Genomic DNA, 11,114 nt, shown 5'->3' on the forward strand with positions numbered 1-11,114 from the left:
GAGTACATGCTTATTTTCCTAGGAGGAGCTCTTACCTTGTTAAATGCTCCCTTGGAATATTTAACATTGTACTTTGACATGCCTTTTATGCTCCTTCTGGGTGATATCAAACAAGGAATTTTCTATGCTGCCCTGTTATCATTTTGGCTTGTGTTTGCTGGAGAGCATATGATGGTGCAAGAAGATAATCGCCACAACCATTTAAGAGTCTACTGGAAACATCTAAGTGCTGTTGGTGTTGGCGAGCCCGAGACTCAGCTTCTGTATACAGGAAGTGGAAAGGAAAAGGAGCGGGATAAAAGGGCGCCGCGGGTTAAAATGCAACATGTTAAAGCAACATAGTTTCTAAACTGCCCAGTGGCGAGCAAGAAGAAAGCACTAGTAAGCCAAATTTGATTCAATAATAGTGTATTTCTTAAAAATGAAGATTTTTGAAAGTTGACTGAAGGGATTGTCAAAATACATCCACCATGGCTTTGTGTTGCAGTGCTTTCCATAGAAAATAAAAATTCTAGAGAATGTAGTAAATTAAAATGTAGTTCGTTAAGATTCTTTGAAGGAGCCTATTGAGTTCAATTAAAATGAAAGATAGTGTGACTAATAAAGTGGCTTATTTACCTGTGCTGTACCTTCTCTGCGGATTGTTTCATACAAACTGAAAAGTTTTGCAGTAAAGGGATCAACTTCTAAAGTACTGCAAAAAGAAAATGACAATGCTTAATTTCTGACAAGATAAAACAAATTTCATACATACTTAATACAAACCTCTTCAAGCTTTCAACGAGAAATTCATGATTGTGCGCAACCTTGTGAAATAGTTCATTTATGACTATTTGAAGTTGTACAGCACGGTCAAATTCTGATTTTGGAAATGTGGATGGCAATAATACAAACGGAGCAAATCGCATTCCATCTGGATCGTATGCATCCATAGGTCGCATTCCAGCACCTGTCATAAAAGATTCAAGAGTGCTTATTGTGACGAATGAAAAATACTTTACTTAAAATGTAAATCGAAACTCACCATGCATTAATGCCCAGTCTTTTGCTTTGCTAACAAGTGTTTCAAGTTCTTCCTGTTCAATTGGTAGAGGAATACAAGTGTCTAACCGAGGAGTTCCCATTTTGCTCAACATTATATAGTTATTTAAAACAGGGATCAAACTACAAATCAAGCATAAATTTAGACAATTAAAAAAAAAAAATGACCGTTTTCTCTGAGAAATCAACAGAAAACTTGAAGGCAGCGAGCTGGTCGCGCTTGTGCAACAATTTGTGGGGAGGTAATCACTCACTACAGGATTGCACCACGTTCAACATTCGTGACTCCGTAAGCTTTTAGCTGGTCACAATACAAACACTCAGCTTCAGCTTAGAACTCGGAAAGAACCCTCACAAAAACGTCCTAGCTTTCTGCTAGATTAAGGTTACACCACAGTCCCTTGGATTCCACCTGGTCACGTGCAATTTCCCACCATATATTCTGACCTGTTTGTTTTTCATCATTCTCGTTACAGAGGTACACATAGAATTTTTTTCAACGCTGTTGGTTCTCGGTGCAGGTTGCAAGCAGGTGTGTTGTGTGTTGATGTTGGATATGTCGGCTTCCTATTTCTAGTTCGTAGAGTTGACTACTTTCTTCTGTAAGTTGGTATTTCTTTTATTATTTTGTCAAACTATTTTGTGTTTTACAGAGATGGGAAAAGGCATTGATTCACGGAAATCAGTACCAAAAGCATAGACTGCCCGACCCCGACGACGCCAAGAAAACATCTCCGGCGAGCCTGTGTTTACGACCGCGTTGTATGTTTTCTCCTGGACCTGTGTAGTCGGTTCAAGTAACCAAGATGCAGGGCACAATTGTTGAGAATTTAAGTGGTAGGAAGCTATCGGTACTTGTAGCTCTGCTACTGATTGCTCAAGTTGTTTGCTTCCTTATTGGTGGACTGATAGCCCCTACACCTTCAAGTGCCTACAACGTCTTGGGCAGTAACTGTGTGGACCCAGGGAACAACACGCAGAAGTGGTTTTACACTCGAGGCGAAGGATCATGCAAGAACAGAGAACTCACCAACTACAGGGATGCTGAGTCAATGCTTGAGATGGCAAACCGTGTTGTGTTTGTTTTTCAAATTCCCATACCAAGGGAAAATGTAATCTTGGATTACTCACGCTGGCAGCAAAATCTGATTGGAGTTTTGCAGTTTGATATCGCGTACCATTCTGAAAATGAAATGAAACCTCGCACTACCATTACAATTGATGCTAAGTTGGGTTACCGTAATAAGGGTGATCCTGATGATGCTTGGAAGCCATATGCCAGTTCTGTCGAGGAACGGTCTCTTGACTGTGTTATTGACAGTAAAAAGTCAGACTACTTCTACAATTGTTCCATTGTTCCTCTTTTTGAATTAGGATCTTTGCATCATGATTATTATCTGTTAAACATTCGTCTTCCTGTTGACCATTTCAAGCATATGAATGAGGGACTCGGACAACTAGAAAGTATCTATCTGATCACGATTAATCAAAATGGAGGTTTTACTAAAGTGTGGGTCTCACTAAAGACTGTATTCTTCCCATTTATCATTGGAATTATGATCTGGTTCTGGAAGAGAGTTCATCAGCTTGCAAGACCTCCTGCCCTGTTGGAGTACATGCTTATTTTCCTAGGAGGAGCTCTTACCTTGTTAAATGCTCCCTTGGAATATTTAACATTGTACTTTGACATGCCTTTTATGCTCCTCCTGGGTGATATCAAACAAGGAATTTTCTATGCTGCCCTGTTATCATTTTGGCTTGTGTTTGCTGGAGAGCACATGATGGTGCAAGAAGATAATCGCCACAACCATTTAAGAGTCTACTGGAAACATCTAAGTGCTGTTGGTGTTGGCTGCCTGTCTCTGTTTATATTTGACATGTGTGAACGAGGGATTCAATTGAGAAATCCCTTTTATTCCATATGGGTTACTGACATTGGAACAAACCTGGCACTGACATTTATCATTCTTGCTGGGATATCAGCTGGTGTATACTTCCTATTTTTGTCCTACATGATATGGAAGGTTTGTACAGTTTTTCTCACGTTTTAATTGATTTTTTTTTTTTTTGTCAAAAATGTATTTGGCTAATAATTATTTTGTTTTTGTTTTCTAGGTTTTCCAAAATATCAGTGCCAAACGTTCTGTGTTGCCTGGGATGTCTGCAGTGCGGCGCCTTCATTATGAAGGTGTTATTTACCGGTTCAAATTTTTGATGCTTGCAACCCTTCTTTGCGCTGCCATGACAGTTGTTGGATTTATCCTGGGTCAAGTGGCTGAGGGACGCTGGAAATGGGATGAGTCTCTTGAAATTGAATACACATCTGCCTTTTTCACTGGAGTATATGGCATGTGGAATATTTACATATTTGCTCTTCTGTGCCTTTATGCACCCTCTCACAAAAAGTGGCCTGTTGAATCAGAATCTCATAGCAACAGTGTTAGTGAAGAGATTGAATTCAGTCGCTTGCCTACAGAGCCATCTGAAATTTCATCTCTTGCATCATTTGCTCGCAAAGCAGCTCTTGATTAAAGTAATCACCTTTTTTGTTTAATTTATTTTGTAGACTTCAGGTATTTTACAATATTTGTGATTTTAAGTCTGACATCTTTTATAAACTATTTATTCCTATTGGATGTTACCAATCACTATATTATTAAACTTCCAGTGTTTTATTTGATTCCACTACAGGATTTTTAAAATTAATTCACACTAATTAACTATTGCAATTTTATTCTGATCTCTAGCGTACTTAATCATTTTTAATCAATTAAATTGCATAAGTAACTGTCAAGACATTAATGTATTTGAAATGATCTTTGCTGTATTCTATCCTAGTGTAGCTTTACCTTTCAATTAGTATTTAACAAATATTGTAACCTTAGTTCTCAAGAACTACTTTTTATATGAATATGATAAACCTACTCTCTTTTACCTAAGGTGAAAATGTCAGTGAGAAATAACCCCTAAATCCATTACACTTTGTATTGTGTCAATTTGTTTGTCTTAACCTATATCTAGCTCTTAACATTTGTTCTAATGGCTTATATCTCACTTACTCTCTTAAGTAGATGTTTTTACCCGAGTAATTTGTATTTAGAAATGGTATTGTACCCCATCTGTACCTGATGTGCTGATTTTGTAATGTATTTTATGTATCTTTGTATAACTTTCTTTGGGCATGCACTATGGTTATACTGTTGTCTCATTTTCTTTTATCCGAACTGCTGGAATTGCCAGAGAGAGATTGATTCTACAACTTGTCTGTGTTTTGAACTTTTAAAACACACACACATGTTTCCTATAGTCTTTCATTCTCAACTTTGAATTTAATGTACTAATTTTAAGTTGTTTAATGTTTGAGTATTCTTTAATATTATGTGTATGTCTTTTTAGTGGCGATGAATTTTACAAGTATTATACATGGACTATAGTCCATTCATTATGTGACATTATTACCCAGATATATTAGCCATTATTATGTGTACTGTATTTGTACTCTTTCTAATTTTTGATCCAGTATTGTAGAGTTTGCATTTATAATAGACTTAGTTCTCTTTTATTAACTTATTGATTTAGCTCGAGTAGTTGGACTTACCTTCTTTCTGAGTGTGCAGTGGTTACGAATGTGCAGCTGATGGGCTGCTAACTAGTTTGGATTTGTGTCAACATTGTCAACATTACCAGTATTGTTTGGTGACTTTCTTCCTTGCCATAATAAAGCTAGAATGTAGTTGAGTACTTTGGCATTCACTTGGTCTCATCCACCCTCTCCACAAAAGAATTTACCCCGTCCCTGTATTCAGCAACACAACTGTAGCTCCAAGCTGCGAGGTCCACACAGTGGACCCGGCCTGAAATGTGTTGCAGTGTACATCGTGAGTTCGGCCAAAAGACCAGGGCTGGTACTACCCGTGTGGTTTCGCGGACCCCTCGCACAGAACGTGTTAAGGGGAGCGATTGGTTGCCTATCCCCCGGGCGGACCAGGCCTTGAAAACACATGGTAATTTTGCCTAAAACTGAAGATTAAAAAGAAAGATGGAAATGGTTAATATTGGTCTGCTAGATTCACCTTCTTTATCTAACTCTCGTGCCACTGAGCGAGTACAGGTGGGTAAGCTTTGCTTCTTTTTCTTCGACTGATCCATTTGAGTGGCAGGAAACCCAACGCTCACCAAGTTCTGACTAAAGTTCCAATATGATGTAACTACATATGAACTACCAAAATAAACAATAAACTGTAAGTTGATGCTGGAAAATTGTGTTTATTTTTCAAACAAATGACTAGTCCCTTTCAGTCAGTAAATATCACAGGAAAAAAAATGAGCTGACACTATTTTCCAATTAACTTACTTGATACAGAACTGAATACATATATGGAATGATGAAGAACAGTGATGATACATAAGCTGTGAAAAATACTAAGCTTTAAGAGTTAGATACCTAGTATAAAATGTCATGAGCTTCTCTCATATATTTTTTTGATCAGTTTGACAGCTGGTAGACTTTGTTTGATTCAAGTACAACCTCAACATTTTTCCCATGACCATAGAAAAGAGCTAAGGAAATTTAAAAAATAAGATATCAAAGCCTTTGTTTTGTAAGAATCATAAAGCTTAAAATTCAGTCTGGATTTCATCATCACGCTGTTTGATGGGATTATCCTTTAAAAGTGCAATAATCATACTGTAAAAAAAAAATTACTATCAACATCTTCATAAAATAAATGATTTATCACTCTACACAATAAGGAACTTCTGACCAGAGCAGAGTTCAGTACCCCATATAAGGACAGTTATAGATGAAATGAACTTACCAATAAAGGTACATGAAGAAGGCCAGCAAATTGTATCCTAGATGAATAAGTGAATCACGCATGTGTCTTTTTAATTGGCCTCGATTATGAATTTCTGTAGGATCAAAAACACCCGGGTTTCCTGCTGGCACTTTGATATACCTGAAACGTAAATATAATTTGACATGAATGATTCTAATAATTCAATAAAAGGAGATAAAAAAGATTACCGGTAGTTCAAATAACATACTCATATACAATCCAAACCGCTATAGGCAAGGCAGTAAGGAATAGTACCCAATGCCAGTGTAATATAAGCATCACCGTCATAAGTAAGTGAGCGACCATTTTCGGTATAACATACTGAAAATAATGAAAGAGGAAATTATTTCGGGAATACAATGTGTGATTTAGTATTGCAAGGTGAGCTGTCTCACCTCAGGTGAGGCAACTCGCCTTACAATGTTTGAGGACTGTGATTGTCTAGCCAATTAGTGGATCGAATGAGCCAAGTCAAGTGAGCCTCATGAGACTAAATCCACCATGAATGTATACACAACCAAAGAAAATGCTTTGATAAATAATTGACCAATTACCATATTCAGAGTAGAACAGCATTGCTGAGCATTTAGATAATCACATTCTAAGTCTGAAAGTGTAATAATCTAGAAGCTGTTAAGGATAATTAAAGCAAAATATGTGAACAAACACAGTAAAATTGCAACACAAACGACCAGCCCTAACACCAATAGACATTTTCCTTTGCCAAAATTATCGAGGCACGTGGTATTTAAAGGTCAGTGTAATCATCATTTTCGTAAAATACAGCGAAAATGGATAATTGAGACGTACTGAAGACAAGAGGGAATGTTTTCCAAAAAAAGGATACAAAGTAAACAAGTAGAAAAAGAGCCGCTCCTGTCTCCACCATACACAATGCAAATAAAAGTGGATCTGAAAAAAGCATATCTAAGCAATTATTCTATGGCAACTGTTGATTTCGAGAAATTGAAGCAGATTAAATTTCAACACGATTGGCGAATGTAAACACAGCCACTGACACAGCTACTAAATAAAATCTCAAACACAAATAAATTTCGATGGAAGACCGACAAGCGAGATATCGCGAAATCGGTACTGACAACTGTGCAACGCTCCGATGTTTAGATGGTACTGGTTTAAATGTTCCTCATATCAAAATCAGAAGACCCTTGTAAAATATTGAAACTTTTTATGGATAAAGAACGTCTCTATTCTTCTGATAAAAAAAAGATATGTACTTCTTGATTACTTTTCAGTGTTGTGAGGTTTACGCTCTGTTCGCTTCTGCTGTGGCCTCACCAGCTGAGATCGACGATAACATAGGTTAGGGCCACAACTAGCATCTGACAAATTAAGTGTTTCTCATCAGTATACTGCGAAAATGGTTATAACCAGCCAATTTAAACTCCCTACTGAGGAGGAGCTTGCTGTTCCCGAGCTCAATGTTTCTGCCGCTGCGTTTGCCACCGGCGCATTTCATCTGGGAAAGTATTGCGAAGAGCCTTGCAAAGTGAGTCTTCTGACTTAAGTATTTTGTTACGATCTGTTACGGCTAGGTGCAAACTTTATACGAGATGGTTTGTGTCTGTTCCGCACCATAGTTATTCTTGGTAGGTTTAAAGCAAATCGAAATCAGCGTACTTTGGAGTTTTCTGTCTCTTTATTAAGGTTAGGTTGTGTAGGTCACCGTCAGGGCACTCGCCACGGCTGTATTATTGCAATATTATGGCAACTATAATGAGTGTTGCAGTTTGACAGTTACAGTTACTGAAGTAGCGCCTTGAATGCTCTTATTTGTTCTGTGCTTTTATTTAAAATAGTCATCAGGTGACTTATGCAACTGATACAAACATTTAAAAAAAATAAAAATTGTCCGATCAATAGCTTAAAATTAAGTTCTCCTGTCTTAGTGTTATTGGAGTAATTTTTTTAAACCTTTCTTCTTTTTTCAGGAATTTATGTTGTGTCGGGACGAGCTCGGTGACCCAAGGAAGTGTCTCTCTGAGGGAAAACAAGTTACTGCTTGTGGCCTCGAATTTTTTAAGAAAGTAAAGAAGTCTTGCTTAGCTGAATTTATCCAATACGAAAAGTGCCTTGTATCAAGCAGCTCCAACTACGAATATGCTCGGTATGTATTATCAGTTTCTTTTTTATTTAATATAGTGTGGGTAACTCATGACTTGTTTTATATGGAAACCATTTCATGTTTGGCAGTTGCCGTAAGACCCAGAATGTTTTTGATGAGTGTGTGAAGACTCACATTGGGGTGGAGAGACCCCGTCCATTCTATTTTTGTGAGCCAAAGATTCATGATTCTAAGAGACCCAAACCGCCTACAGCCGAATACCCCGTCTATGGCGACGCTACTCCTAAGCTTCCTGAAGAGAAACTGAAGGAAGCCAAGACAACATTTGAGAGGCAGGGTATCTTTGATGCTGGAAGGCCACTTTAAAATGTATAGTGTTTTTATCAGTACACACCAGTCTTCACTTAGAAAAGTTGTACATTGTTGCTGGAAATATTTGTAATATATATGGTTGCTTTGGATGTTTTGTTGTTTCTTGTGAAATTAAATCTTAACTGAGGATTCCCTTGATTATTGGTAAACAATTTTTTCTTTTTCAAGATTGAGGTAACAGTTGAGTTCATTATTACGTAAAGTCAAAAGAGGAGAACTTTTCAAATTTTGAAATTGTATGGTTTTAATGTAATTTATAATAAATTTTTTTCACATATAATGACACTATACTCAAATATTTTGGGAATTATTTTTGGGTATAATACGGAAATGAATTATGCATAAAACGTTTCTCTTACTTCAGTAGGGACCATTTCAGTTGTTCCTTGGCAGACTGTAATACCTGAATGGAAGGAAAACAGTGTTAAACAGACTGTAGAATAAATTATATATTACCGTTGTGTTAATAGAACAACCCTGAAAAAACAGCAAATGTGATGAAAGTAGACATGTACCTGAGCAACAGTTTGTTCTCCTAGGGGAATGTCATCCGTTCTTAATGCTACTCTTTGTACAACTGCATTAAAGTCTGCCTCCATGATGATTCTGGACAGAAATGTGTTATTTAGTAACTAATTTTAAACTACGTCTTACAATTGAACAACAATGAAGAACAATACTGTAGATTTTATAAATTTAATACTTACCCTCCATCACAAATTTCATCCATGGCAAGCATTACTATGTCAAGGTTTTCAAATAGAGCTCTCTTTTCCACATTCTTCCGTAAGATGGCACTTACTGAATCAAAGAGGCAGTTGAGTGCAGTCATAAGGATCAACTGTAGAAAAAAAACGCTGGTAAAAGGGGAATATGCCTTTTAAGTGTCTCAACTGTAATGAACCATACAAGTCATACCTCATTTTCATGTGAACTACCCATAACATAAAAGAACAGATCAACATTGCTGCGATACACGCATGTCAGACCATCAAGCATAATAATTTCTGCACTGGCTCGGTGAGTTTTGTTAAACAGATTCTTTTCAAATGCTTTCTGTTCTTTGGCAGTTGGGAATATATTTTTGTCATAGTATTTTGCTAGGACTCTATGACCATCATTATCCAATATTGCCATACCTTTGACAACATACAATGTTGGTTCCTAGAATCAATCATAAAAGAAATGTCCATAAAAAATGACCTAATGTAAGGCAAGCTCACATTTTAAAAATTTGTTGAAAAACTAATCATAAATAGCTGAACGATAAAAAAAAAATGTTTACAATAAAAGGGAGATCTTAAAATGCAATGTCCTAACCTAATTGCTACTGTCATTGTAACATGACAATTGAATCAATAGCAAAGTAATGGCACAATTTACAAAATTTGTCAAGGATTTTAAGCATACCAAAAGAGATCCTTCCATTTTGAAGCTTAATGTGTTGTGCACTTGAATTAAACTTTCTTCAATGTAAAATGCCTACTGCTATACCGACACATCAACAACCTCAACAACCGGATCGGATGGTAGAGATAGAGAAGGCAGTGAACAGAGGGAAGCGGTTTTACAGGCCTGCAAACCCTTGCAATTAACAAGTACGGTATAATTCCAAAATCGTACAACGTGAAAAAAACTATCACGATGTTACAGTAGACTAGAGATATGTCCTTCGTAGGTAATTCTGGTGTAAATTCAGTCCTGCTCCAGAGGGGTATTTCGGCGCGGTTTCGACGCGGTTCCTCCGTCCGAAGCGGTAAATTTTGAAAAGCGGCAGCACAGAAGGATTAGTTTGCCCGAATTTACACCAGAATAATGTAAGAAGGACATATCTTTAGGAGTAAACTCAGTTCTGTTCTGAAAACTCGCTCCATTCGCAAAGGCACCATGGCGCCAAAGGTGGGCAAGTCCGCAAAACTGTTGTATAGTAGCCCGAAACAAACGGTATAACTGTGCTAGGGGGTAGTTTCCATAACTACGTGAATTTTAAGGGTGAATACGACAAATTTCATGGGGTCCTAAAAGCATCAGGCAGGGCCATCATTGAAGTCCATCGTAAATTGTTGCAAGATGACAGTTTGAGCCGGTTTGAGCACGGCTCGCGTATGATGTCCAAATGTCCAGATTTAAAACGCGGCTTGTTTGAATGATTATTTTGCCACCTAACCGTTCGGTCCAAATCGGTGCGCTAGGGATCATCCAGAAAGCACGTCCGCCTTTTGCCTCTTGGTGCCTGATAGGTAGGCAACATCTTGCCAGCAGTGCACGCCGACCTGCGGTTGCCTACCCCGATTTTTGCAGGCGCCGAGCTCCAGTATAATTTGAACGAATCTGAGGGTAGCGGTCTTGTGTTATGGACGATTCCCCACACTGAAAACTCAACAGTGTACATTGTATGCTGAAAAATCAGCAATCATTGATGATTGCTGATATCAACAGCAATCATCAATGATCACGTCGAGGGGGCAATAACTTCGGGAATCATGTGTACACCTGCCTGGGAATCACAGGATAAAAATCAATCGAAATCAACAGAAATCGCTTAAAATAAGCGAGAAACTAGTGGAATTCGTACAAATTAGTCGAAACAACGTTCAAATTAGTCGAAATAAGCGTTTTCTACCACTAGAAAACCCAAGGAATGAACATAGGATGACGGGAATCACTAGGAACCATGGATTTCGGGAATCATGTGTACACATTTAAAGGGAGTTATTGCCCCCTCGGATCACGTTTAGGTTTTTGGCTAATGTTTCCTTTCAGACGGATATCATCGG

At 37.7% G+C, this 11,114-nt stretch overlaps 5 protein-coding genes across 8 annotated transcripts in view; 2 read left to right on the forward strand and 3 right to left on the reverse strand.

Moving 5' to 3' along the window:
- The window catches only part of LOC113216311 (glutathione synthetase), a 5,350-nt gene extending 4,192 nt beyond the window's left edge, over window positions 1-1,158 (reverse strand). For both annotated transcript variants that reach the window (XM_052264526.1, XM_052264525.1), the window contains exons 1-3: window positions 1,025-1,158; window positions 766-949; window positions 619-694 (exon numbers count right to left, since the gene is read on the reverse strand). In XM_052264526.1, the coding sequence (XP_052120486.1) occupies window positions 619-694; window positions 766-949; window positions 1,025-1,136 (372 nt within the window). In that variant the 5' untranslated portion in view covers window positions 1,137-1,158. The remainder of the gene's footprint in view (window positions 1-618; window positions 695-765; window positions 950-1,024) is intronic.
- Window positions 1,159-1,425: 267 nt separating this feature from the next.
- LOC113209258 (protein wntless) lies at window positions 1,426-4,782 on the forward strand. Of its 2 annotated transcripts, none has more exons than XM_026426681.2 (3): window positions 1,426-1,573; window positions 1,695-3,065; window positions 3,157-4,782. In XM_026426681.2, exons 2-3 carry the CDS (start codon window positions 1,848-1,850, stop codon window positions 3,571-3,573), a joined length of 1,635 nt encoding a protein of 544 aa, XP_026282466.1. In that variant the 5' UTR covers window positions 1,426-1,573; window positions 1,695-1,847; the 3' UTR covers window positions 3,574-4,782. The 2 variants fall into 2 exon arrangements, with proteins under 2 accessions (XP_026282466.1, XP_026282467.1); XM_026426682.2 differs by having other exon boundaries at window positions 1,529-1,617.
- Window positions 4,783-5,287: 505 nt separating this feature from the next.
- On the reverse strand, window positions 5,288-6,965 carry LOC113209262 (protein cornichon homolog 4). The gene is made up of 5 exons (XM_026426687.2): window positions 6,727-6,965; window positions 6,434-6,502; window positions 6,088-6,200; window positions 5,859-5,999; window positions 5,288-5,728 (listed from the first exon to the last, which is right to left on the reverse strand). The coding sequence occupies exons 1-5, from the start codon at window positions 6,802-6,804 to the stop codon at window positions 5,659-5,661; spliced, it is 471 nt and encodes a 156-aa protein (XP_026282472.1). The 5' UTR covers window positions 6,805-6,965; the 3' UTR covers window positions 5,288-5,658.
- A 184-nt stretch (window positions 6,966-7,149) lies between these two features.
- LOC113209260 (NADH dehydrogenase [ubiquinone] 1 alpha subcomplex subunit 8) lies at window positions 7,150-8,475 on the forward strand. Its single transcript, XM_026426684.2, has 3 exons — window positions 7,150-7,389; window positions 7,832-8,007; window positions 8,094-8,475. The coding sequence occupies exons 1-3, from the start codon at window positions 7,261-7,263 to the stop codon at window positions 8,329-8,331; spliced, it is 543 nt and encodes a 180-aa protein (XP_026282469.1). The 5' UTR covers window positions 7,150-7,260; the 3' UTR covers window positions 8,332-8,475.
- An 80-nt stretch (window positions 8,476-8,555) lies between these two features.
- LOC113209261 (coatomer subunit zeta-1) lies at window positions 8,556-9,909 on the reverse strand. 2 transcript variants are annotated; one of them, XM_026426685.2, is made up of 5 exons: window positions 9,748-9,909; window positions 9,256-9,501; window positions 9,045-9,178; window positions 8,853-8,943; window positions 8,556-8,740 (listed from the first exon to the last, which is right to left on the reverse strand). In XM_026426685.2, the coding sequence occupies exons 1-5, from the start codon at window positions 9,763-9,765 to the stop codon at window positions 8,693-8,695; spliced, it is 537 nt and encodes a 178-aa protein (XP_026282470.1). In that variant the 5' UTR covers window positions 9,766-9,909; the 3' UTR covers window positions 8,556-8,692. The 2 variants fall into 2 exon arrangements, with proteins under 2 accessions (XP_026282470.1, XP_026282471.1); XM_026426686.2 differs by having other exon boundaries at window positions 9,658-9,788.
- Between the last annotated feature and the right edge of the window lie 1,205 nt (window positions 9,910-11,114).

Source organism: Frankliniella occidentalis, unplaced genomic scaffold (genome assembly GCF_000697945.3).
Source record: "Frankliniella occidentalis isolate FOCC.00 unplaced genomic scaffold, Focc_3.1 Scaffold19, whole genome shotgun sequence".
NCBI classification, from domain to species: Eukaryota; Metazoa; Arthropoda; class Insecta; order Thysanoptera; family Thripidae; genus Frankliniella; species Frankliniella occidentalis.